The 24,878-nt window shown below is 38.4% G+C and overlaps 1 protein-coding gene across 1 annotated transcript in view; it reads right to left on the reverse strand.

The window, feature by feature from the left end:
- LOC140244297 (DISP complex protein LRCH3-like) overlaps positions 1 to 24,878 on the reverse strand; it is a 120,364-nt gene that overhangs the window by 74,431 nt on the left and 21,055 nt on the right. Inside the window, exons 2-4 of the mRNA XM_072323941.1 lie at positions 24,272 to 24,416; positions 8,278 to 8,404; positions 7,036 to 7,141 (exon numbers count right to left, since the gene is read on the reverse strand). Of these exons, the coding sequence (XP_072180042.1) occupies positions 7,036 to 7,141; positions 8,278 to 8,404; positions 24,272 to 24,416 (378 nt within the window). The remainder of the gene's footprint in view (positions 1 to 7,035; positions 7,142 to 8,277; positions 8,405 to 24,271; positions 24,417 to 24,878) is intronic.

Genomic DNA, 24,878 nt, shown 5'->3' on the forward strand with positions numbered 1-24,878 from the left:
ACTGGCTTAAAACACTTGGGAAAAAGCAAAAGTTCAATAAAATTAGGCTTTAAAAAATACACAAAAGTCCCCTACCCTTGTGGTTAGAAGGTTTCAAGTGCTTTCATCCAACAGTCAATTGAGTCAGTTACAGATCTGGATTCAAGATTCTGGCTATGGTAATACTAATCCTTTCCTCTTCTCATTTTGGCATTGTTACCAATTCAAACAAAACTTAACCTCTTCTCCTTGTATAGCTTTAATTTCTTTGAATCAATACAAATTTTAATAAACTGGAATTCTTTTTCTCTGAAAATATCACAAACTATTGAACAGAAAAGTTGACAGTGATGATGACAGAATTTGGAATCAAATCCCCACCCCCCCCCCCCAATTTAACCTCAAGACCTCTATGAATGATCTCCCCAGTTTTTATAGCTGTGACTTTTGACCCTTGAGTGAGTAGAACAAGCCAGTCCTTTCTGGGTGCCAAGCCAACGATGACAGCTGGACAGGGAAGTCCGGACGATCCCCTTGGACTGGCGAACAGGAAACAAAATCGGCTTTTGTTGGCTGTAAAATATCCCTGGTCAAATTCCCTGGGAGAAATCGCAGCCTGTCCCAAGTGTTTTATGTACACTATAAAATTGTGTTTACATGACTATCCTAAACTGAAAGATTAGTTCGTAGTTTAAATCTTTGATGATTAGCTCGTAGTTTAAACCAGTAAAGACGCACTTGAAAGTTAGGAATATCTCAAAATTAGTTGAAGATTAGAACCAGATGAGATCTGGGGGTTTATGCTCTATCCATGAGTGATGGGGGGGGGGGGGGGGGGGAGGAGTACCCCACTCCTTGTTTAGCACTGTGTGGACATGATAATCAAAGAACTCAAAAGTTAGGATGACCTCTCCACGAACCAAATTCCCCCTCAGCTGCTTCAAGGTCAACTTCTGTTGCATGCTCTACACTTTTGTATCGTTGAACATTATCAAGTTTATCACTAGCACTGCGTGTAGGCCCCCTAAGTATTTCTTCCGGTTCTGCGGTTCAATCAGGGAGGTGTAAGAGAGCCCACCCTGGATTAAACATCAAGTGGGACTCTCGCTTGAAAATTCAGTCTTTAAGATTAGGTGTTGTGTGGATGCGCATCAAATTTTAAAACTTTTGACGATTACAAACGCCGTGTGAAAGTAACTATTGATGCACTGTTAAATGTGCACGAGTCTGTACAACATTACACACAGTCGTTAGACTGTGAAATCCCGCAAACGAATTTCTGGAATGTTTTGTTCTGGACTGCGGGAGTGAATCTTCATCACGTCAAGCAGAGGTATTTTCTTCCATCATCTTGAGAACATTTTAGGCCAGATCAAAACAATGACAGAATCCTCTTTAGAGCTCAGCTGAGTGAGGTGCTTGAATTTTCTGTCAAGCCATCAAACTGATAATGCTATGGTGTTGCAATTCCTTTACTGAATGCAACATAGCTACTGTAGTATAGGCCTAATGCTATGGTGCTGTAATGCCTTAGTGAATGCAACGTTCAAACTGCAGAACAAGACCATTACTAACGAGAATTACCTTTCGATTCTTTCAACGGTTACATAGACATGTGCTCGCATGTTTAGTTATATTTGAGTGCTAGCAAGTATATAGGCCTACCTAACTACTTGTTTTATTATCAGTGGTTTAGTGTGCACAGAGCCACATAAATCTTACCATTGATGATGGCGTGTGAATCTTACATGCTTATCATCGTCATTATCAATATCGTCAGCGCCACTATAATTATTGTCATAATTACTTTTGCCTATACTACACACACAATGCAAGATTTACAGGAATGGAATTTCATATGGTTTACCAGATATTTATATACAAAATAAGCAGCACAGCTTGAAATCTGCACACTCACCCCTGTAGATCAGCAGGTATCAGCCCTGCTTAAATGCCATTGATGGAGGTCATTTCATACGACGTATATTAATTTCATAAAATATCTACCGTTAATTTCTGTGCATAGAGCTGACGGAGTAGTGTCAAGGGCAAAGAAAATCCTTGGAAATCTGCAATGATTTCATTTCTGAGAACTACGTAAATTTCCAAATCCACTTTGAGAAAAGAAAAAAAAAAGTAAGATTGGGGGAAATCCTCTCGCTGAGGGTGAAAAGTTTGCTTGGATCATCTCCTGTCTCACCCACCCCCTACCCACTCCTTACCCTCATCTACTCCTACCCCCCTATGCTACTCCTTACCTCCATCCCTCCTTACCCATACAACTTGCTCATGAAATCACGAGCCCAATAAAACCCTCCTTCAAACAGGACAGGGCAGGTCAATACTGTATATATGCCAATATTTTTATTTTCGCGAATTTCGCAAGTCGGGGTGCTATTCGCGAAATTAAAGACAAGCGACAATATCGATTCTTTTCTCGATGTTTTGTGACGTACGCGTGTACATAAATCTCCGTTCAGTACAGGACTCCACAATTGCGAATTTAACCACTTGCGAAATCGTCGGGAATTCTCGATTCGCGAAATTTTAGACTCGCGAAATATATGGCGTATACAGTATCTTTACTGCAGTACATCAACTTTATTCTCTTGGCCCGAGAAATAAAGAATGCACTTTTTGTGGGTAGAATATCACTGAAATCACTCATAAATTTTCATTTGAGATAAAGGATAGACACAGAAAACTATGAACTTTTTTTCTCCAAATAAACATACTTAGGCCCTAGGCCTACAATGTATACCTAGTAAAGATTGTTAAATGGAAGTGGGACACCCAACTACTCCTGTGTTTTGCTTCATTGGTTGTACTTAACCTTAGATGCACACATTTAGGTATTACCGGGTAAGCACAGAGAGATATAAATCACATTCACACATGTACATCTCTTCATCTAAAGAATTTTCAGAGGTTTGACTTTTTCATTCCGCATTTCCTAATATTGCAAATACAAACAGATAAATGAAGAGACCTCGGAAGAAGACTAGCAGGTACACTCACATCTATGTTTAGAAATTGAAAAAAAAAAAAAATTATTACGCCTTGAAGCAGGCTGATGCCTTCCCTTCATATCAACACAAGGTGATAAAAGTCGAGGTCTAGAACATCAAAGTTAATGTCTTCCATCCCCAGGTAGTCCTGAGAGAAATCTTGATGGAAAAATCACCCTATGGGGACAGAAAGGGGTTCAAGGATCAAGCAGCAGTTCAAAATTTGGGGACACATCGTCAAGTCCATCTATACACCTCAGAGAAATTCCTTACGACCAAGGGTAGACCGGCATTACTAGGGTCTACTGCATCAGATACTGAATATTTTCTCAACATACCACACACCCTCAAGTGGGTCAACTTCTAGTCTGACTTAAAAGCTGACGTATATAGTATTTTCTTCATATCTCTACATCATACAAAATTTTGAAAAAGCATACCAATCTCAATGTGCATTTCTTGTTCAGCTTGCAGACATGTTAAAGGGAAGATAAACCCCAAGAACAATGTGGATTGAGTGAAAGCAGCAACATTAGTAGAACACATCAGTGAAAGTTTGAAGAAAATCGGACAATCGATGCAAAAGTTATGAATTTTTAAAGTTTTGGTCTTGGAACCGCTGGATGAGGAGACTACTAGAGGTTATGACGTATGAGTGGGCTACAATATCAAGAAAATATAAAGAAAATACTACAAAAATCCATTTTTCATGAAAATTACAAATTCCATCAACTTGATATTGACATATGTTAAGGGTAGCAATTATTCCCCCTGCTTTCTGAAAGCAGTTAGTCCACTGCTCTTTCATAATTCTAGAAAAGTGAATTTTTGTTGAATATCCTTTATATTTTCTTTGTATTGTTGTCCACTCATACGTCATATCCTCTAGTAGTCTCCTCATCCAGCGGTTCCAACACCAAAACTTTAAAAATTCATAACTTTGGCATCGATTGTCCGATTTTTCTCAAACTTTCACTGATGTGTTCTACTAATGTTGCTGCTTTCACTCAATCCACATTGCTCTTTGGGTTTACCTTCCCTTTAATCAATGAAAATATCTTGCAAGTCTTGTAGAAAGATCACAGTCTAGAGAATTAAGATTATATTGTATATCTCTGCATTTGAATGATTTAATTTTTTTAGATATTTTTTTTGTGTGTGTTTTGTCAATACAACTTTCTCATGATTTCATGGACATATTGTAGTAGTTTTGGCATAAAATCTAATATTTCCAGCAATATTTGCAAATCATTACATTGGTAATAGCTCAATCGAGTACATAATTTACACCATACAATATCCCACCTTTACAGAAGCAGACTGTAATAGAGACTAGTCAATACTAAAACATTTTATTACTCTCAATGTCAATGAAAAAAGTGTGCAGTATCATATGACAAGGTTACATAGTACATATACCACTGAACTTCTTTGTCATACTGTGTACTTTGCATATTCATACCACTGTTAAATTCAGAAGTTAAAAGAAAAAAAATACTAGCCCTATTGAAACAAAACTGGCCTGTCAAAAGTGTAGGGCATGATTAGACAAAGTTTCCCAATGCAATGAGTATCATTAAAACTTTAAAATGTAAATTCAGCCCAGTCTTATCACATTTAAACTACAAAATTTTGTTGTAAAGTGCTGTGAAACCAGTCACTGAATGTGTACGAGCGCTATATAAATGATCCAATTGTAGTGTATTGTATTGTATTGTACTACACACTGAGCATGCACTACAGTAAAATTCACATCAAATTTACGGTGAAGACAGGGTGATTTAGTGAGATAAAATAATGCCAGAATCAGACAATTTTCAACATCTCTTTTTTTTTTCTTCTGAGATAACAAAGTCATCATACAAATTGAACAGCTAGCCAACCAGGAAGAGTAGCCATTCTTCTGCATATGTAATGCCTAGCCTACATTTCTCAATGCTCTCGGCAACTGGCTACAAAAGTATGTAGCTTATATGCTTGTGTTACATGTATCGTTGGATTAGTTTCACATTGTACAAGAACTGGAAGTGCAGTGGGAAAAAAAAAATAGCCCAGTCTTTATTATCACATGCAGTTTTTGAAGAAGTTAAACGCCTCCCAAAGACAAAACACTGAATGACTTTTGATAAAAATTTGAATAAATGAATTCAGCAAAAACTAAAGCCTAAGCACCATCTTTTAATATACTAAGTGGCAAATTGAAGAATCTTCCTTTAAAATTTAGTTAACTCATGACAAAAATGTGTCATAGAAAGTCAGAGTTTCCATCTCTGTCTAATTACAGATCACCAAATGCATTCGGGTAGCTACCAGTAGGCCCTACCATTTTCAGAATTACAGATTTAAAGTGACAGGCTCGGAGTTTCCTCTGCGGGTACTCGTTGTCGATAGAAAGTAGGATTGTGCAGATGAATTACCAGCGAAATGTCTTGAAGATGACAGAGCTCAAGTTTAATAGCTTTGGCTGAGCTGCCATTCATCAACATTTCACCAACATGATTCAACCTGAGGCAAGAGACCTTGTACATCAGTCGCTGACCTTTCGGCAATCGCATATTCCGCGAGCAGCGCGCTCGCTCATGTTCCAAGACACACAAAGTCAAAATAGGTTTGCTAAGAGGGTTATATATAACAGGGCTGAAACCAAGCTGTCATTCACAAGATACACTTTTCATATCAAGACAGTACATGTAGGTGGATTTTGATAAAAGTCCAATAATACTCATCTTTCAAATTGCATCAGCAAATCAAGTTGGAGATGAAATTGATAAACGACCAGTTTTCCTGATCCTTCAAATTGAACATGCAATTCAAGCAGTACATGAAATTGATACAGACCCTAACTTTTGATCTTTCAGACGATATCAGCCAATAAGTTACGCCAGTGAGAAAATGACATGATACAGAGAGAAATGTAGAACAATACAGTAAAAAGTTTAGACATTGAACAAAATCAACCATTTCTTGTTGAAGTCAAGGTAGTTAGGAAGGGGGAAAAATACGTAAGAATGCAACCCATGTATGAAGTGTTGATATGTTGCCATTATGTAAGGCTAAAGTTAACCACTGCATGGGGACTTCTTGCTGTTGTTGCTCTAAGTTTGAATGGCTTTTGTCATTCCAGTTGAACAAGTTGTACCAAAGCAATCCAGAGTTGGATTGCTATTTGCTAGTTTGTTTTGTGTGTTTAGTTGTTGTTGATGGTGTTGTGGTTTGAGAGGTTATGGGGATTTTTCTTTGTCTTGGTTTTAGTTTGTTTGCATGTTTCCCTGTCTGTCTGTGTGTCTGTCTATCTGTTTGAGCTTGCATTTTGTCTCAATTAGGCACAGTCTGAATGAAGACTAGTCTCACATACAGGTAATGAACAGGTACAGGACTGGTCTATATCTCCCAAACTATTTACTCTTCTTCTGCTATATACCTAAAGAACCTTGAGGAGATGCCATGGTGCTTGACAATTGATTGCAGCACTGACATTGCCATAAAAAAAAAAGAAGGGTGGAGGAGTGGAGTTTGAATATAATTTGTATGACATCATGTCTGGACTATTGAAGATTAAACCACACTATCTCGAGTCAAGGTCACTTGGAAAGTTACTGTAATTTATGTAAAAGTCAAAATAATAACAACAAGTACACCAGAAACAATCGTGCCATTAAAACTTTTGGGAATTGTAGCTAACATTAACAGCCATTTTCCGCATCATGAAACTCTTGCGAAGTGGTGACTGGTATTCAAAGCTAAGTGTAGACGAAAACTTTCTCGTGCATTCTTAAACTTTCATGTATCTTGGCGAAACACATGACGGTTTCATGCTCACAAAAATTTGTGGTATTACAGCATCTTGAGAGAAGACGGTTGGCAAATTCAGAGGGGGCGCACCAGGCACGTGCCCCCCTCTTTATTTGTTTTTAAAACAAAAGAAATAAAAAGAAAAAAAAATGAGATGAAACCCGGTAGTACCACCAGAAATATTGCTTGCGCGCCCTCCTCCCCCCCCCCCCCCCCCCCATTACAAAATTCCTGGATCCGCCCCTGGAAGACTTACCTTCTGGTAATGTGACAAGGTGATTTCTTCTGATGTTTAACTCCTTCAGCGCCTCCATCTCTCCTATCTCCATTGGCAAGTTATCCAATTCATTGCAACTGGCATCCTGTGGGTTAAATGCAGAAGGATGCTGGATAGATTAAAAACCTGGCTCAAAGATGAGGGCTCTCTATCCATCTCTCTCTATCTCTCTTTCTCTCTCGGTGTCTCTCTGCCGAGGCATCTTGAACGGACTCGCTACGACGATGAAGTCACTGTGTAATTTAGCCATCTGGATTAAAGTCACCCGGCCGCCCCTGGGCTTGACATCATCATATTAATGCATTCCTAGAAGATTCATTCGGCCTTAACGCATTCCAGCACAACTAATCACAGTTTGCCTATACAGTTCTGAGAGTCCTGTAAAAGTTATCCTACACAGGAATTTGACTTCTTCAAATATTAGACACCTCTCTAGGCATCACTTTCCACTGTTTCCCCAAGGACAGTGTACATCAACATTGCGTCACAGGGGTGACAAGACCTTGTATCTGAAATTTTGGTGAAAATTAGTCTTTTTAGATTAATGGTAAGATAATCAGTTAAGTGACGTCCTGTCCAAATCCTAGTTGTTTTACCCCAAAAATAAAGCCACCAAGGCATGTCAAAGGAAAGACTATCCCATTTGATATAGTGCTTTGACTGCCATGGTTTGTTTGTTTGTTTTTTTTTGCTTTTTTGTTTTTTGTTTTGCTCTCCTGAACATCTGACATTTTGTAGATACGAGGTCTTGTCGCCAAGAAGACGATTTACAATGTATCGCCCTCTTTGCGGTACTTCTAAACCATCTGCAAGACCAGGACCTGAAGGTGAGGCACAGGCCAGACTAGAAAATACTTTGTAAATTAACAAAACTCAGAAAAATTCAAATAATTCACAACAATGAGTAGTTTTAATGCCAATAGATTAATGAAAACAGAAGTATTACCGTTTGAGATAATAAGAAAATGAGACAAAATTTTGTTAAATATTCAAAACTATAAGATATCTACGAGGCATCGTCTCACATCCTCAGAGCAGACATGATGGGACAGACTGTAAAACAAAATTTTACGTCACACTTAAAAAACTAATATCAAAACCAATATCAACAGTGCTCAGTTTAAGCTTGAAAATGACGGCTGGGGTTTTAAATGCCCTGGCGTGGACTCAAGGTTTGTTTACAGATATAGCACTACATATCCATCAGTCTAGCATACTCACCAACAACATTAACGTTCTAAGCTTCCCAATTTCCGGAGGTAATGATACAAGTTTGTTGTTACTGAGAATGAGGACTTCGAGGAACAGGTCACATATTTGCATAGGTAAGACACTTAGCTGGTTTCGACTGTGAAGAGAAAACACAGTGAAAAGAGGAAAAAAAGATGAATGAATAAATCATTATAAAATAAATCAAATATTTAATTTCACTTGAATTCTTTATACATTTATCACACACAAGGCACAACCAAGTAAAGGCCTATTACAGTTAGATGTGTACATTACTATTTACTTAGCTGGTTTCGACTGTAAAGACAGGATACGCAGAAATGAGGAAAGAAAATATGAATGAATAAATTATCAAAAAATAAATCAAAGATATCAAATTTCACTTTATAATATCACATACGACTATCACACACAAGGCTCAGCCATGTAAAGGCCTATCACAGTTACATGTGTACATGTCTGAAGTACTAAATACACCAAATTCCACAAAGCATACTACAGACTTTCTTGCTCCCCAAGACAATCTAGCGAAGTAGTGAAAACCAAATCAAATGGTAAAGGGATATTATAAGACAAGGGCCCCGTTGCTAGAAACTTTGCGTTTAAACGCAACTTGCAACTGATTGTCACTGGCCAATGAAAATCATTGTTGCATGCATGTCTTCTTAATAGGGCAGATCCTGAGCCAATCAGAATGGTTGTTTCAAAATTAGCAATTATTTGCAATTGATTGCAACTTTCTTGCAACGGGGCCCTAATCAGGCATTTGCAACTGCAGCACCACAATGGTGAATATTAAACTTTTCATACCTCTCCAAGTAAGAGAGTCAATATCACCTGACTCCTTACAGATTAAAATTGATTGACAGTGTTTGTTGTTGTTTTTTGTAACATTTTATCAAGCACATAATTATGGAAGTTACATAGCACTGCAGGGAATATTTGCATCTGCAGGGTTGCCAACATAAACAAAACATACTGATGCATGGTAAAGCTACATGTAATATTGTGAAGGCATAAAATCAATCAATTATCATCTTCTTGTCATAAAAAACAACAACAACAACACACACATACACACAAACACACAAACAGGCTAACTGCACACAGGTGTAGTTTGATAGTATGCTGTATCAAATTACAGGGGAAAAAAATGATGTAAAAATGTATTTTCTAGCATGCGAAGAAGGACAAACTCACAAAATGTAAAAAAACATACCATGGTATACTACAGTAGTTGGCAATTCTGGTATCCAGGTACTCAACTCTTAACATTTTGTGTGCTATCAAAGTGGTTTTTTTTTTTAGCGGATATTGTTGTTGTATAGGTACAGCAAGGAATCAGGGAATGATACCTGCAAGAAAGCTTGGTTGCTACGGTGATGGAGTGCATCCACCTTCCCCATGGATGCCTGAACGTGTGCCATCATCACTTATACTTCACATGCATAGCAGCATCAATTTGTATCGAGTGAAATCCCTTTCAAACCATTCCATAAAAATAGACTCTAACAGGCAAGAAAAAAAAAGAACTTGAAAAAAAAAAAAAAAAAAAAGAGCCTGCCAATGCAGCACATATCACATGATAGAAATTTTCAGAAACCTGAACATTTCAAAGCTTGTCTCTTTCCGCATGATCGCCATAAATTGTGATTTATCTACACAGAACTATCGCATAAAGTGCACATTGTACAAGTCACCTTTATATGCCTAGACAAACACAGACAAGAATTATGGGCAAATGGTTGAAATGTGACTGGAAACTGCCACGATGCAATTCCCTGTTATGTCACTACAAATCACACTGGAAATCAGACACACAATGTTTCTGTTACATATATGGAGTCACTCTTGCCTGTATAATGTACAACAAATAGAAAAAAATGATTGTATTATTTGTTCATAGATCTTTTGATAGTGACAGCAAAATCTTACAAAGCTTTTACATGCTGGATTATACTTTGTTTCTTTTTATGCCAGTAAACATCATCATACAAGGTCAGTTAGCCATGTTTGACACATTCTGAAACTGAGTCACAATTACACTGTATATCATAACAGTGTCTTTTTCACACAGTCATGCTGCACCAACCCAACAATGACAGTACATGTCACTGACTACACACCATTTACCAGCAGCTTCTACACTCAATCGTGAGGGGTGCAGATGCCTTGTGCTGTAGCAGCCTGCACATGTTTGGGGTCATTTAAGGTCACTTCCTCACCACGCTGACCAGTCAAGAAGTGACCAGTAAATGTATAGGCTCTAACCACCAGAAATAGGCCCTTTGCCGGCCATCATAAAACATGGCTCATTGGTAAAACAAGGCTCATTGGAAACTGAGGCTGCTTTCATAGTATCAATTTCACGACAAAAGTCCCAATTTTTCTTATAATCTCTGTGGCACTGACATGGACATAGTTGCATTCACTCAACTTGGACAAACAAATCTCAGTCTCTCAAGAATTATTAGTGTTTTTACTCAAAGTAGACTTTGATTTTGAATTCTGCAAATGATTCACAGACTCAGCAATACATGTAGGCCGATTATCCAAATATTCAAACACCAAGAAACCTTGCATCGTGTCAGTACAGTACTTACAAGATCAGTAACAAGACACAGTGATCATTCATTCATTCATAAATTCATTCATTCATTCATTCATTCATTCATTCATTCATTCATTCATTCATACATTCATACATTCATTCATTCATTCATTCATTCATTCATTCATTCATTCATTCATTCATACATTCATTCATTCATTCATTCATTCATTCATTCATTCATTCAAATCAAATTTTATTTCATATAGCACATTTTTTAAAACAAGTTCAAGGAGAGTTGAACGTCGCGACAATTTTGCATGGAGTGCCATCAACATTTAGCACACATTGTAGGCCTATATGTATGTGGTGGGCAAAACGTTATTCAGTTGGTGATCATCAACACAGCAAGGGGACAGTTTATAATTGCACAAATTAGTGCAGAACCATGAGATCCACTCGCAAGATCATGTGATCATAACGACACAGACACACCTACGCAGTCACACACATACAAATATACTCATGAATATCTTATGCTTAAAGCACTGATTTGATTGAACATTTTCTGTTGCACTGCACATATAGAAAAGGGTATAGATACAGGCAATCTATCAAATTTCTTTCTAAGTATAGGTTGAATGCACAGCTTCGATTCACACAGCGTGGACTGACATACAATTGATCCCCTTTAAAAGGTAAAAAAACATGTTTACATCCCATAAGCATTTAACCATCAACATTCCAGCAATATTTGTCCTTTTGTTCTGGCATTCCAAAGAGTTGGGCCCATAGGAGGGAAAGGGAGTCCCTTGCCCCAAAGTCCAGGGCGGGTGCCCAGAATGTCATCTGGAGAACACATCACTTGGAAGGAACAGGGACGGTTCCAAATCAAAGCACCCAAATCCGGGTCAGGTTACTCTTGGGGGGGGGGGGGGGGGGAGATTGTGGGGGGTGTAGGATGAGCATTTATGACAAATAAATCACGTAGCCATTTTTCTATCTAAGCTAGCGTTGAGGATGAAGGTAACTTGAAGAATAATCAGCCCAGTGTAAACGAAGTTCAAATTTTGCAGGTGGATGAGTTTGTAAAGAGGGTTGCTGGTGGATCCACAGAATGCAAACATTCGCTGCACGCCTTATTCATCCTTTTGTCTGACTGTCTCGTCTCTGTGTAACCTCTGCATGTGCGTTCATTGGCAAAAATCCTACCCTTACCACTCATCTACCATTAACCACAGTTTATTGTCAACATAAAAATTGATCACCTTGAATCCTTTCAGGTGAAACGTACAATTGTGCAAGTCCAGGGCTCAACATCAGTGATGGCCCATGGCCTAGGGCCACTAAAAGTTGATGTCAGGCCACCAAATTTCCACAAAAGTTTATCTTTAGGTGGCCTGATCAGACTACTTATAGATTCAAAATGGAAAGTTATGCGTCCTTTTATTTGGGGCCAATCAACTTGTTTGGGGCAGGGGGGGGGGGGGTGGGGGGAGGGGCAACTAAAATTTTAGATTACAAAGATTTTAGGGTCTCGAATGGGCCACCAGAGAAAAATGTTTTAGTGTCAAGCTGTGAAGTCCAAATTTTTACCGACATTCAATCCTCATATTCACAGAAACCATATCACTGAGCACTTTGGATTATTACGCATTTTTTCATCTTCTTCTTCACTCCACTAAACAATCTGCTTACATACCCTCTCTTTTCCCACTCTCCTACTTTCTACCTATGATATATAGATAAGATATGATAGAGATATATTTCAGTTTTCTCTATCAGTTTGTGTCTCACACCTTATCTTTAATATCACATAACCATCTATCTAGTCAATTATGCATTGCTAAGACCATAGTGTGGATTACTATTTTTCGATCTCTCTTTTAATCTATTCATATAGGAAAATCAATATTAAAGGTATTGTTTACCAATTTGAGCAGTGATTTAAAAAATGCTTTTAGTTATAATCACGTTTGATGCATATGTGAAGGACAGTTGTATCACAAAACATCCTACCATATATATCATTTTCAATGAAGCCTAAAACATAAGGAGATATCACTATTTTTCTCAATAAACCCATAATGCATATGGTTTATTCTTGAAACAATTTTATCATTTAAACTTTTATTCACATTTATATCTACACTACTTAACATTGATTATACTGATTTAGGTTTTTTTATATTGGTTATAGCTCATATTTTATGACTATTTTGAGGCACTACAGCTGGGCTTTTTGTTCCATCTGCAAATGGTAAATAATACCTTTACAGACAATTGTATACATTGCATTATGTACACTAGCATACAATACTGTAATACAGACAGGAGAGATGGCACATTATGTCTTCTTACCCATACAAATATTCTGCATAATGCACAGTCCCTTCTTTCTCTCTCTCTCTCTCTCTCTCTCTCTCTTTATCTTTCTCTCTTTACCCTCTCTTCTTTGAGGCATTTGCCACGGTGCATTGTGTGCAAGCTCCCTTCTGATTAATAAGTAATGGAGTGTGTACATTCGTGCCACATGCTGAGTCAGAAATGAGACATTCGTCGGTCAAAAATGTGCCCGCACGGTTCACCGAATCGGCCCCGGCGAAGTCAACATGGGCATAATGAGGATTTTGAGCCATACACACGCTCACTTCTACACAATGGAGTGAGAAAAAGGCCCTAGAACGTACTTAATGCATGCATTGTGTCAGCAATAAGTGTTAATGGGCAAATGAAATGCTCACGAAACATAACCCCCTGCATAGTATATTAATTGCGTGCATCATATTAACCTTACAAGCAGGATGACCTGTAAAGCCTTCAGTTCACATGACCTACAATGTAGATGGGTGGTAAAAACTGCATAAAGAATAGAAATTATCAATATTATTATCATAAAAATGAATTGTGTCCTAATCTTTGAAAAAGAGAGATTATCCTGCCAAATATTTTCAAGTATGATATGTTTTGTTCATTTAAAGGGGCACTACAATGTTTGTTTGACAACTAGCATTTGAACCCCTTTTTTTTTCTGGCCATAATTACCAATTATCAAGATTGCCAGTTAAAGGAGACCTCCGGATGATTTTCAGATTTTTACATTTGAACGACTATAAATTAGTTCTACTGAGGACAGAGTTTCAGAATTTGTGATAATTGGGATGAAGAGTAAGAATATTTTCAAAATTTAGAACCAATTGCAATGAACAAGGATGATGACATGGCAGAGTCACCATAAGAATGCATGAGTTGGGGCTCAAGGAAGCAGAACAAAAGAAGAAGGCATGCATAGATTATACACAGGTGAACTTGCAAGCAAGCAGTATTGTAATGAAATTACACTGCTACATTTCTGAAATATGTGAACCTCCTATGTCATCATCCTTGTTCAGTGTTATTTGTTTAAGGTTTTTCAAAGTATTGTTTCTCTGCTCAAGAACCACAATAAATTCCATAAATCTATACATGGAGTTGTCGATTTATGTACTACATGATGTGAAATTATGAAAATCGTCTGGAATGTCCCTTTAAACTAATTGCATTCATTTGAATTATGTGCATTTTGACTGGTGCCACATAGGGCGAGGGGGAGGGGGAGGGGGGATCTATACAGAACTTAACCTGCTAATCTACAAAAAGGTCAAGTTTGGATGGATCAGAAGTCAAGCTATAGAGAGCCTTGACACATTAAGAGTCAACAGACACAGCACAAGAAAAACTATACAAGATGAGATATAACACACACACACACACACACACACACACACACACACACACACACACACACACACTGCATTGAAAATACTTGTACAGCATTTTTATGCATCAAAAGCTTTTAGGTGTGAGAATGGGGATATGTGGATACCTCCGAGGGGGATACCAATGCACCTGCTCACTGGTACTGCAGAGTACAGAATTAAAGGACAATTTCACCTTCATATACATGTGGTTTGAGTGAATGCAATGATACTAGAAGAACACATCAGTGAAAGTTTGGGGAAAATCGGACAATCCGTTCAAAAGTTATGAATTTTTAAAGTATCTGCACAGTCACTGCTGGATGAGAAGACTACAACAGTGTTTGCTGTCACATGCGTACAACGATATAAGGAGAATAAAAAGAGAATTTCACAAAACTTTACTTTTTGAATAATGTGCACATTTATTTGACTTGTTACTGACGTATGTTAAAGGGTGTGTACAGTTCCGGTCGAGGTGAGGATTTAGCTTTTAACATTTTGCGAGACATTCAGAAACCACTCTATGAGATGTCAAAGAGCATGCAATTCTAAGGGGAATCAAATGTTTATTTTGATGAAAATCGGTTTTGAAATGGCTGAGATATCCAAAAACAAGGTGAAACAAAGAGATCCTAATAAAGTTGTAGCATTTCGCCTTTTATTATTATCACTTTTTTGGATATCTCAGCCATTTGAAAATTAATTTTCATCAAATAAACGTTGAATCCTTAAAATTACATGCTCTTTCATATTTCATAAGAAGTTTCTCATTATCCCACTTAAGAATGTTCAAAACATGAATCCCCACCTCAACCAGTACTGTACAGTCCCTTTAAGGGTAATATTATGCCCCCTGCCTTCTGAAAGAGAGAAGTTGTGTAGTCTTTTGCTATGCGAGAAAAGTGAAAATATGTTGAATTTTCTTTATTCTTTCTTTATATCGTTGTACACATGTAACATCACAAGCTATAGTAGTCTTCTCATCAAGCCGTGACTGAGCAGAAACTTCAAAAATTCATAACTTTTGAACGGATTGTCCAATTTTCCTCAAACTCTCACTGATGTGTTCTACTAATATGGTTGCATTCACTCAACCCACATGTCTATGAAGGTGAACTTGTCCTCTAATACCCACAGTCCCACCATCTCAGTGCCCTGATGTTGTATCTATTCAGACCTGTTACCATTGGTAGTGACGGACTTATCTTGTAAATGGCAATTACTGTTATGTACACTCAATGAAATGCCTCTCCTCCTTATACCAGCAAGACACAAAACAAACTCAACTTGTGATATTATATCAAGGTCATGAATGACTCAAAGTGCATTATTTCCACACCAGAAAAGTTGGCTTGCATGATTCAGAAAAAAACTCAGATGAACAGAATGTTTGAAAGAGATTTGATCAAAATTGAACCTTAATATGTATAATGTATTTTTCATTGTGTAGTAGTGAAAAACAAATTTCTGTTTTCATGATCGAACAGATGATAAATACTCATATTATTCCATATCATCAAAATAACTTGAAACTGCACCTTTACTTTCATGTAGACTCTTACAGTGTACATGTCAACATCTGTATTAAGAATGAGCTCATGATAAAGGGGAATACCATATGGGGTGCTATGCATCTATGGGCCTGATTTTCTTGAGGCAACCAAAACTCACCGTTTGGAATTACAATGCAATGTTGGGCAACTGCTGGTTGCTATAAGACACTGAACTGCTTGCCCCATGGGCACTCAAACGGAAACAGTGCTGTTCAGGAAGTCAGCTTGCTCAATAATTTGGCACGAAAGTGATTGCACTTGACTCTAATGTCTGTTGTGCTTAAGTGATGATGCGATACAAACTGTACTGGCATAAAATGACAAGATAACTGCCTTCAGTGTATGAAAGCTGAAAGAGACATAATGCAAAGGTCACCCTGTCAAAGTATGTAATTAATAGTCCTTTAATTCTTCCGGCTTTCCTTTCAAGATACAGTGCTACAGTGTATACTAGCAAGATCCGATACAGTGTGATATGGTACCAACAACCAAACCAGTTTATATTTCAATACGATATGATGTGACATATGATATGATATTCTGTTATATCATATCATATACCGGTATCATATTTAAGAACATCTCTACTGCAATCTTTGTGACACAAAGGACAAAGGTCATATTGTTGATACTGTACTAATGCATACAACCATAGGAATCTTTAGGAATTTTGTTCTTTTTGACTGCAGACAGATCAGCAGGCCAAGCCAAGACATACCAGTATACAGTGTAGGCACCTTATGCACAGTCGAGCTATGCTCCCCAGCATCGCACACACATTGATCGCGCTACACGTGATGCACGACACACTTCCAGCAAGGGCTCCAGAGGGGATCGGACTCGTGTCAGCCCCCGCCGCTCTCAATCCATCTCACGCCGTCTGTGTGCACATGATTACCAAGCCTGCTTTAACCCACTCAACGCCGAACATCCTAAATTCCTACTGACATTGTATTTAAAACATGCTGCCAACAGGGCTGGGAGACTTTATGATTGCATGGCCAGCTCCATGCACAGTTGAACTCCACCAAATCGTATACTCTCAGCATAGAATGGCGGGTTTCATAAACATTGGACCTAAAATAAGACGAGTCTTAATGTTGTGCATATTTTCATGAATTGGTGACATTAGTAGCACCCTGGACCTAAATATTATGCAAATTAGATGAGTTGATGATGTTATGGCCATATGAGCCTTCCACCCACATACACCCATAAATCTTTACTAAATTTCCCTGTTTTGACATAACATACAAAAGAAACAAATATTGACTCACAATAAATCTCAGCTGTGTAGTAACAGTCTGGCAGTGATGGTTAGTGGAGGGGAAAAGGGTTGCTCCAGTTCTCAACTTACTAGTATTGATCTAAAATATGATATTTATGATATTTTCATGCACAATCAAAAGAAGAATTGTACTTGTAAGTTGATGATATCATCACCTCAGCTATTAACTGCATGTTGTGTGGTTGCGGTCAGTATCACTATTTGCAGAATACACAAGAAATTTTAAACTGTCTCCACTTTTGAATGTCATGTCTGATTTTGTTGAAACTTCTTTGATACTAGTCATTTGATTCTACTCTCTTCATCTAAGGCAACTTGAACATGTTGCCGTTCTACATGGTGCACTGCCAGATAGTAAAATAGCACATAACAGTGCTTCCGAAGTCAACACCATCAGCTTGCGCAGATCTCAGGCATGCATTACAAGGATTCTTTTCTTGTGCGTGATCCACAAGTAGTGAGGACGGTATTCCGACACAGACGTAGATGTGTGAATCACTCAGTGGGAATCTGCCTGTCCTCTACCAGAGGACCCAAGAGTGTCATATCCATGCCCTACATGCATGTTTTTATCAGTCATAACATGTCTGGGCCGAGGGCCTTAAAGGGACACGTCCACCTTGTGGCGGAGCTGAGTTTTGCATACAAATCTACACAGGAGTTTTGAAAGGGAAATAAGCTCATTATGGTAAAATAACAAACAGGAACTTACAAAGCAAGATTCAAGTGTGACAAACTGTCCAGAAACAGCTGGTCAAAAGTGATAGCGGGGATGACAGACTAGTCTAATATATGCTTTTTCTTCCACTTTGCTTTAGACCTATTCTGGCATCAACTCTGTACAGTTCATCTCACTAGATATGAAATAAAATAAACACAACTTCAAATATCAGAACTGTGAAACTTTTCCATGACAAGGTCACAAACCCTCACTAGTTGAAGACACCTGAATATGCGAAATGAAAGGAAGACAGTCAATCGAACCAAGGTACCTGCATCACCTTTAAAGTGCAAAACCAGAAGGAAGTTGGATTATAGACACAGCTCTTGGAATGTGTCATTCTCGGCCTAGAATATCAGTAACTTCCACAAGTTCATGGGTCTCAAAGACGATGTTGCTGCTGTTGTTGTGGACAACACTGACAAGTAGCAAAAATATACAGAATGTTTGTCAACAATGCATTACACATTGGAGGCAAAGAGGTAAAAATCAAGAAGACCAACCAGGTATGGACATTGCCAGTGCGGCCCAAGGCCGTCTAATTAAAAAAAAAAAAAAAAAAAAAGAAGTCTTTTAGTGGCCTGATCGGGCTGGTAAAATTCAAAATGACATTTCATATTTCTCATTTACTTCGGGCTAAAATTTACATTACATTTCTTTGTCGGGCCAATAAAATTTCACATTCAAAGATTTAAGGGGCCTGAACAGGTCACCAGAGAAAAATGGCACTGTCGAGCCCTGCCAACAGTGGCACGAACTACACGTACAACGTAGTGCAGTGGTGTCATATCTGCTCACACCAGGAACCAGGAAATCTTCAGTGACCACCGACCATCTGAATTAATACAGCCAGTTTTGGTCTGAAACATTTATTTACAGATGAGTCTTGTTGGAGCCACAGTATACCACTTGACCTGCGAAGGGTACCAATGTCCTTCCTTACTATCCATTTCTGACTCCAGGAGTCAACAACATAACACTGGTTTGTTTTCTTTCCTCTTCTCCTTCCCCTCTTATGCGTTGCGGTCATCACCGTTGACCTAGACCTGCTTGCAACTTCAATGACATTGCAGTAGGCACATTCACACACACTGGAAAAGCGCTATTGGAACTACGATTCAAATCATGCGTTATTTTGGGGCTCTTGTTCACACCTACACAGGCAAAAATATTCTTAAAATTAAGACCAATTCTTTGTTGTGACTCACCAAAACCAAGGTTCAAATTGCTGGCGGGGAATGGTGAGAAAGATTACTGTAAGGTTTAACATGACTTTGAAGTTTCATAGCTACTTCATAAATCTAGATTTCTTTGTCAGTGCATTTCCGATGACTGAAAGCATCATCCTTTAAACACATTTTGACTCAAAAGAACACGTGTACATACTTTACTTGTGTGTTCACTTGTTAATTTTTGTTTCATGCATTTGAGCATCATCGTTATAGCTACGAGTTGGAGCAGAGTTCACCCATTGTAGGCCTATGTATTTTTGAAAGTGAGCCACCACTATGTTAAATGTGCCTTTAACCTGTTCAACATTCTCACTTCAGAGCTGAACATTGTATAATTTGTAGAATGTACAGTACACAATGATGAACTGAACATTGCTATTAAAAGGACAGGCTTGATACAGACATGATTCAGCTATACGCAGCCAGACACTGGCATTTCCTCTTCTTTCCCTCAACATTCAACGGCTGCCTCAGCAGGATGTGCATGTCATTCCTGACGTCACGACCCCATGATCAGATTTGGAATGTGGCGCACTTTCTGTCCCATTCTGTCCCAACGGCTTCTCACAGCGACCACGCATATGCACAACCCACACAAAACTCAACCGCGAATTCTCTTCAGAATACTACTATTTAAACCAAGGCAAGGAGCTAATTGGCATTTGTCACTGCTGAAACCCATTGCGCAAGCATTCAATTAAATGACTGGCCTCCCCCCCCCCCCCCCCCATCACCAAAGTCCACTGATTCTATACAAGAGTCATTAACATTTCTCAGGTCGTGAAGAGGAGTGCTGAAATTAATCTAGCCGCGACAATTTCCTGCTCACTCCCTCACTTTTTTTAACATATTACTGATGTGACAGGAACAACAGGTAATTCAGAAAGAGCCTTGCATTTATAGCCACATTGAAGCAGTAATTTGGCAAAATCAAACTTGTAGTCATCTTCATATTGACTGCTATTACAGCCAATTCAACCTACAACGTTGTATCACAAAATGGCTGGTAGACTTCCGCAGAGTGAGTACAGTGTACAGGCATGCGGCACAACTTCTCCATCAACATCCATATCATCACACCATGGCAACGAGTTGACATTGACTCTTTTATTGTGCTAATGAACACTACTTCCTCCAAACCATGCCAACTCCACAGAAAACTGATACCATCCCACGCATTATGTCCGAATACTGTGCGCTGTATCAAGAAATCGATACGCCTGGCTGCGTACAGGTACATGTACAATGTAGGTGGAACACACCTTGAACATACAACTTGACCTTAGGTATTTTTAACCATAGAAACATTTGCGGCACAAAACTTTCACGAAATGGTGACTGGCGTTAATGCATTGTGCAGACAAAAACTTTCACGTGTGCACATTTTACTTTCACACATCTTGGTTCCTTCCAAAATTTGCAAAAGTTTCATGCACATGAAAACGTTTGGTTTTACAGTATAAATCCACTATATATTTTACTCGAAAGTGCATTGATCACACAAAACAATGCTGTCAACACTCACAAAATAACAGCTAGGGCCTACGTCATACAAATTTTCTGTGTTCATTTCCTGAGCTGACGAGTTATAATTGCCCTGTAGATTCCTGCATTGCTGATTAAAGTATGTACTTCTCATAGTCACTCATGTTTCGTACATCCAGCATGTTTCAAAAGGAAGACTGAAAGTACCATGTAGTCCTAAAACACTTGATCTTCAAAGCACAATTAGACTTTATGTCAGTACTATTAGCCTTGTACTTTGCATTATTACCATTTTATAGTGCAGTGAAACTAGCTGCATTTCTACACATCATAAACATCACACGTCGCATCATATTGCATGTTTTGAATGCTCGCAAGGAGGGCAGTAAAAACATACATTGTACGCACAAGATTAAGGTCATATTCTACTGTATATGGTGCAAGGCTGCCAATGTACATTTTGCAGCAATACAGGTACATTGTACTTTGCAATTTCCTCCTTCCGATAGCTTGACTGAAATCCCTATCCAGTGAATTCTAGACAAGATGTCACTACCAAATAAATACATCAAAACATTACAGCAGTATAATACCATATTTTCATCGAGCCACAACATACATGTACATGTATACAGAATCTGATATGTCTCTCACTTAACCACAGAGTCATTTGGGCAAGGGGCACACACATTTGAGACCACATTTCTCTTAAATCTTCATATTTTTCTTGATTCAAAACCCTCCGTGAAGTAGATACGGAATGATAATTTATGGATTTCATTACACTGGAAATGTCAGCTGCTAAGAATACTCATTGGCAGGTGCAGGAATAATGGGGAAATTCAGCATTGACCCTTGGTACACAGACCGCAATAAGCTTTGCAGTTTGGGTTTCTTTTTTTTCCCCCTTGGTGGTTTTTGAAATAAATAAAAAGGGGTATTGATCAGCACTAAGGAAAGAAAATATCACACCAAAATGTCTTTCAGAAATTTGAGAGCCTGTAGTCTTTGATTCCAGGTGTATATCTACCCATATTTTTATTTTGACAATGCTCTCTCTCCTCAACAGCAAAGTCACACTTCTGTGAATCTTAGCTGACTGTTTAACCCATTTTCTATAAATTGTGACATAATTTGTGATATCACTGAGCTGCAAATATGATGTAAAATTCATATCACAGACCTTCACAGTCATGTAGTCTTATACACAAACAGACACGAAAGAGAACACTGGTCTATTTTCAACAAGCCGTGTATCAAATTGAACTGAAGCGCACTGATCAGTGGATGTGTGGAGCAGGTCTGCAGACACTCCTTGGTAGACTAGCAAAAGTCACAAGCAGTCGTTTCAGATTTAATAGTAATGCACACATAGCAAGTATGCTTGAATGTATGAAAGAAACTTGCTCCATCTCTTTCTCCCTCTCCCTCGGAATGAAGTCATCCTTCTGAGCCTCTCCTAAACATGATATCTGCCCCGCAAGTCACAAGAATGCCATTTATTGAATAGTCCGTCGCCATGCCGACAGAGCCAAATAAGGTCGGGTCCTCCTAGCCTTCCTTCCGCCCAGCTTCTCTTTCGGCAAAACATGTTTTTAGTTTCAATTGCAAGCAAAGTTTGGACAGGCTGATACTGCTACCACAAATTCCTTGCAACGGATCTCCCTTTGGGATTTCTTTTGCAGCTGGCATCAGACTGGATAAAGACGGGCTTACAGCTTGGGGAACGGTACGGTATGCCACCCCGATGACTTGCGCATTGAAAAAGTGACATCAATACCCTTTTTCTAGTTCCTGGTTTGTTCTCAGTACTGGAAATACATATCTCTTTATTTCTTTCGTTTGCTGCGTAATTGCATGATAAGATATCAGTTTGGAGTCAATAGAGTGAGTGTAATGTGAGCAAAGCACAAGTCCATGCATACAAAATGCAGTCTAACAACATCAATACCTCACAATTTTCATCTTTTGTTCATACTTTCAAGATGTCATCAAAATCTTCACCATATTTTTAATAATTACTTTCCTTGTTTTTTCAGCAGCTTTAGTCTCAAATATCTCATGTTGATAAAAATGGATATATCAGTTTTTGCATTTAAACTCTTCATAGAGACTGCATTCATTCACAATGTCTACGATCAATCCCTCAGGAATCATAGTTGGGAAATGGGGGTCATTATTGCACCCAGCCAAAAGGGACAAAGACACCATTTCCAACATGCATAAAGTCACATCTTTAAAATTCATAATTTTGACAACCAAACCAGGTTTCTACAAATAATCAGTTGTTAAGCATGAAACAAAATGACTCATTCTCTTCAACAATGGTACATATGAATTGCTACCAGCATACAATCAACAAACTATCAATCAATTGCAACTTTTTGATACACAGGGCCTTGTTCTCATAAATCAAGGCAGTCCCCTTGTGTTTACTTGGGATTCTGATAGAAAAGAACATTTTGGCAAAATTTTTCAAAGCATTTTCCGTCTACCACTTAGGCTTTATTAGAGACATCAATTAAACAAGACACACTTTTCATCTGGTAGAAAATACATTGCAGAGACTCCGCAGATAATCTGTCTTACTGAAGGAAGAGAATGCAATAAATGTGACAAAACATTTTAGGAATACTTTTAGTTCAATGAATACATCCTGGCACATCGCAAAGAACAGTATGATCTTGTCAGCAATATTTATTGAGTGTGTGAGCAAGGGAGAGATGATAAGGCTTTATAGCAACTAAGTGTAGAATATGGACAACTCGATTTCTGACTTTGTTAAAATCGGGACTATTTGCTAAATTGGGACTAAGGTCCTACATGTATTCTAAAAATATTCTGTGGTGTAATTAAGTAGTTAGGACTGCATATTTTTGCATAGTCAATGACATCTAGCTCAAATGAGTAGAAAACACTATTCACATAAAAACACTTCACTCATCAAGAGATATAACTATATGCTTACTACACTTTTGGGATTTTCCTTAATAATTTATCTAAAACTGTTATGTACATGATTTGTAAGTGTGCTGCTTTGGGCTACAAAGCACTAAATTCACACATACTATTAGAAATACAAGCACTTATGATGACTACACATTTTGAGTGTACATAATGATCATTATAAAACGATGTGAAAAAGTATGATAATCTGTATAAAATATTCCTTAGTATTTATGATTTCATTATAATGCAAATGATTTCAAGCTATTTTCCATCACAGTGTTTTCCACCGTGCTACATAATGTAAACTTTTGCAAACTTTGCCACAATACACTAAACCGACAGAGAAGTCTGTTTGTCGTGACGCATTTGAAAGACGAAGACAATACTGATTCATTCAATCATTCATTCATCATGGCCACGCCTGCCACCTGCACCGGGGAGACGAAAGCGGCGGCTGTCCACTCACCTTAGGTTTAGGTACGACAGAGCGGTGAGGTTGATGATCTCGGGAGGAACCACGCGGATGACATTATTGTAACAGTTCACCCTCTGGAGGGCGGTGTACGCACAGATTTCGCAAGGCAGCTCGGCGAGCTTGTTCTTCGACAAATCTGCAAGACACAAATATACAGAGAGTACAGGCATCAAATCTCAAAAATCTCTCCAGAGTTCGGTTGCAAAAATACTACCGAAAGTACTCGTCAGGGGCCTGCAACGTAAACATACAAACAAAGTCCTCGGCTGAATGCACATGAGGAGTGACTGGAAAGGTTTAGTATGAGGGGGATTCCCACTGACACGAATTGGCAGGATGGAAATCTCAAGATATGCATCGCGATCCTTAGCTGAAGATTTTTGTCAGCGTGGACATAAAAATCTCACTATAAAAGTGTGATCAGCATCACAATCCAAATCCCAAGAAATCTTGCAATTGTTTCCGAACTACGGCAATAACTGGAGAAACAGTGCAATGATTTGCATTGCACCGAGTTAGTGACCACTGGAAAAAATGATCTTGAGAATTTTCCATCCCATCACTCTAAACACGCATCACAACAGCGCACGAACACAAG

The sequence above is a fragment of the Diadema setosum genome, chromosome 21 (assembly GCF_964275005.1).
Source record: "Diadema setosum chromosome 21, eeDiaSeto1, whole genome shotgun sequence".
Taxonomy (NCBI): Eukaryota; Metazoa; Echinodermata; class Echinoidea; order Diadematoida; family Diadematidae; genus Diadema; species Diadema setosum.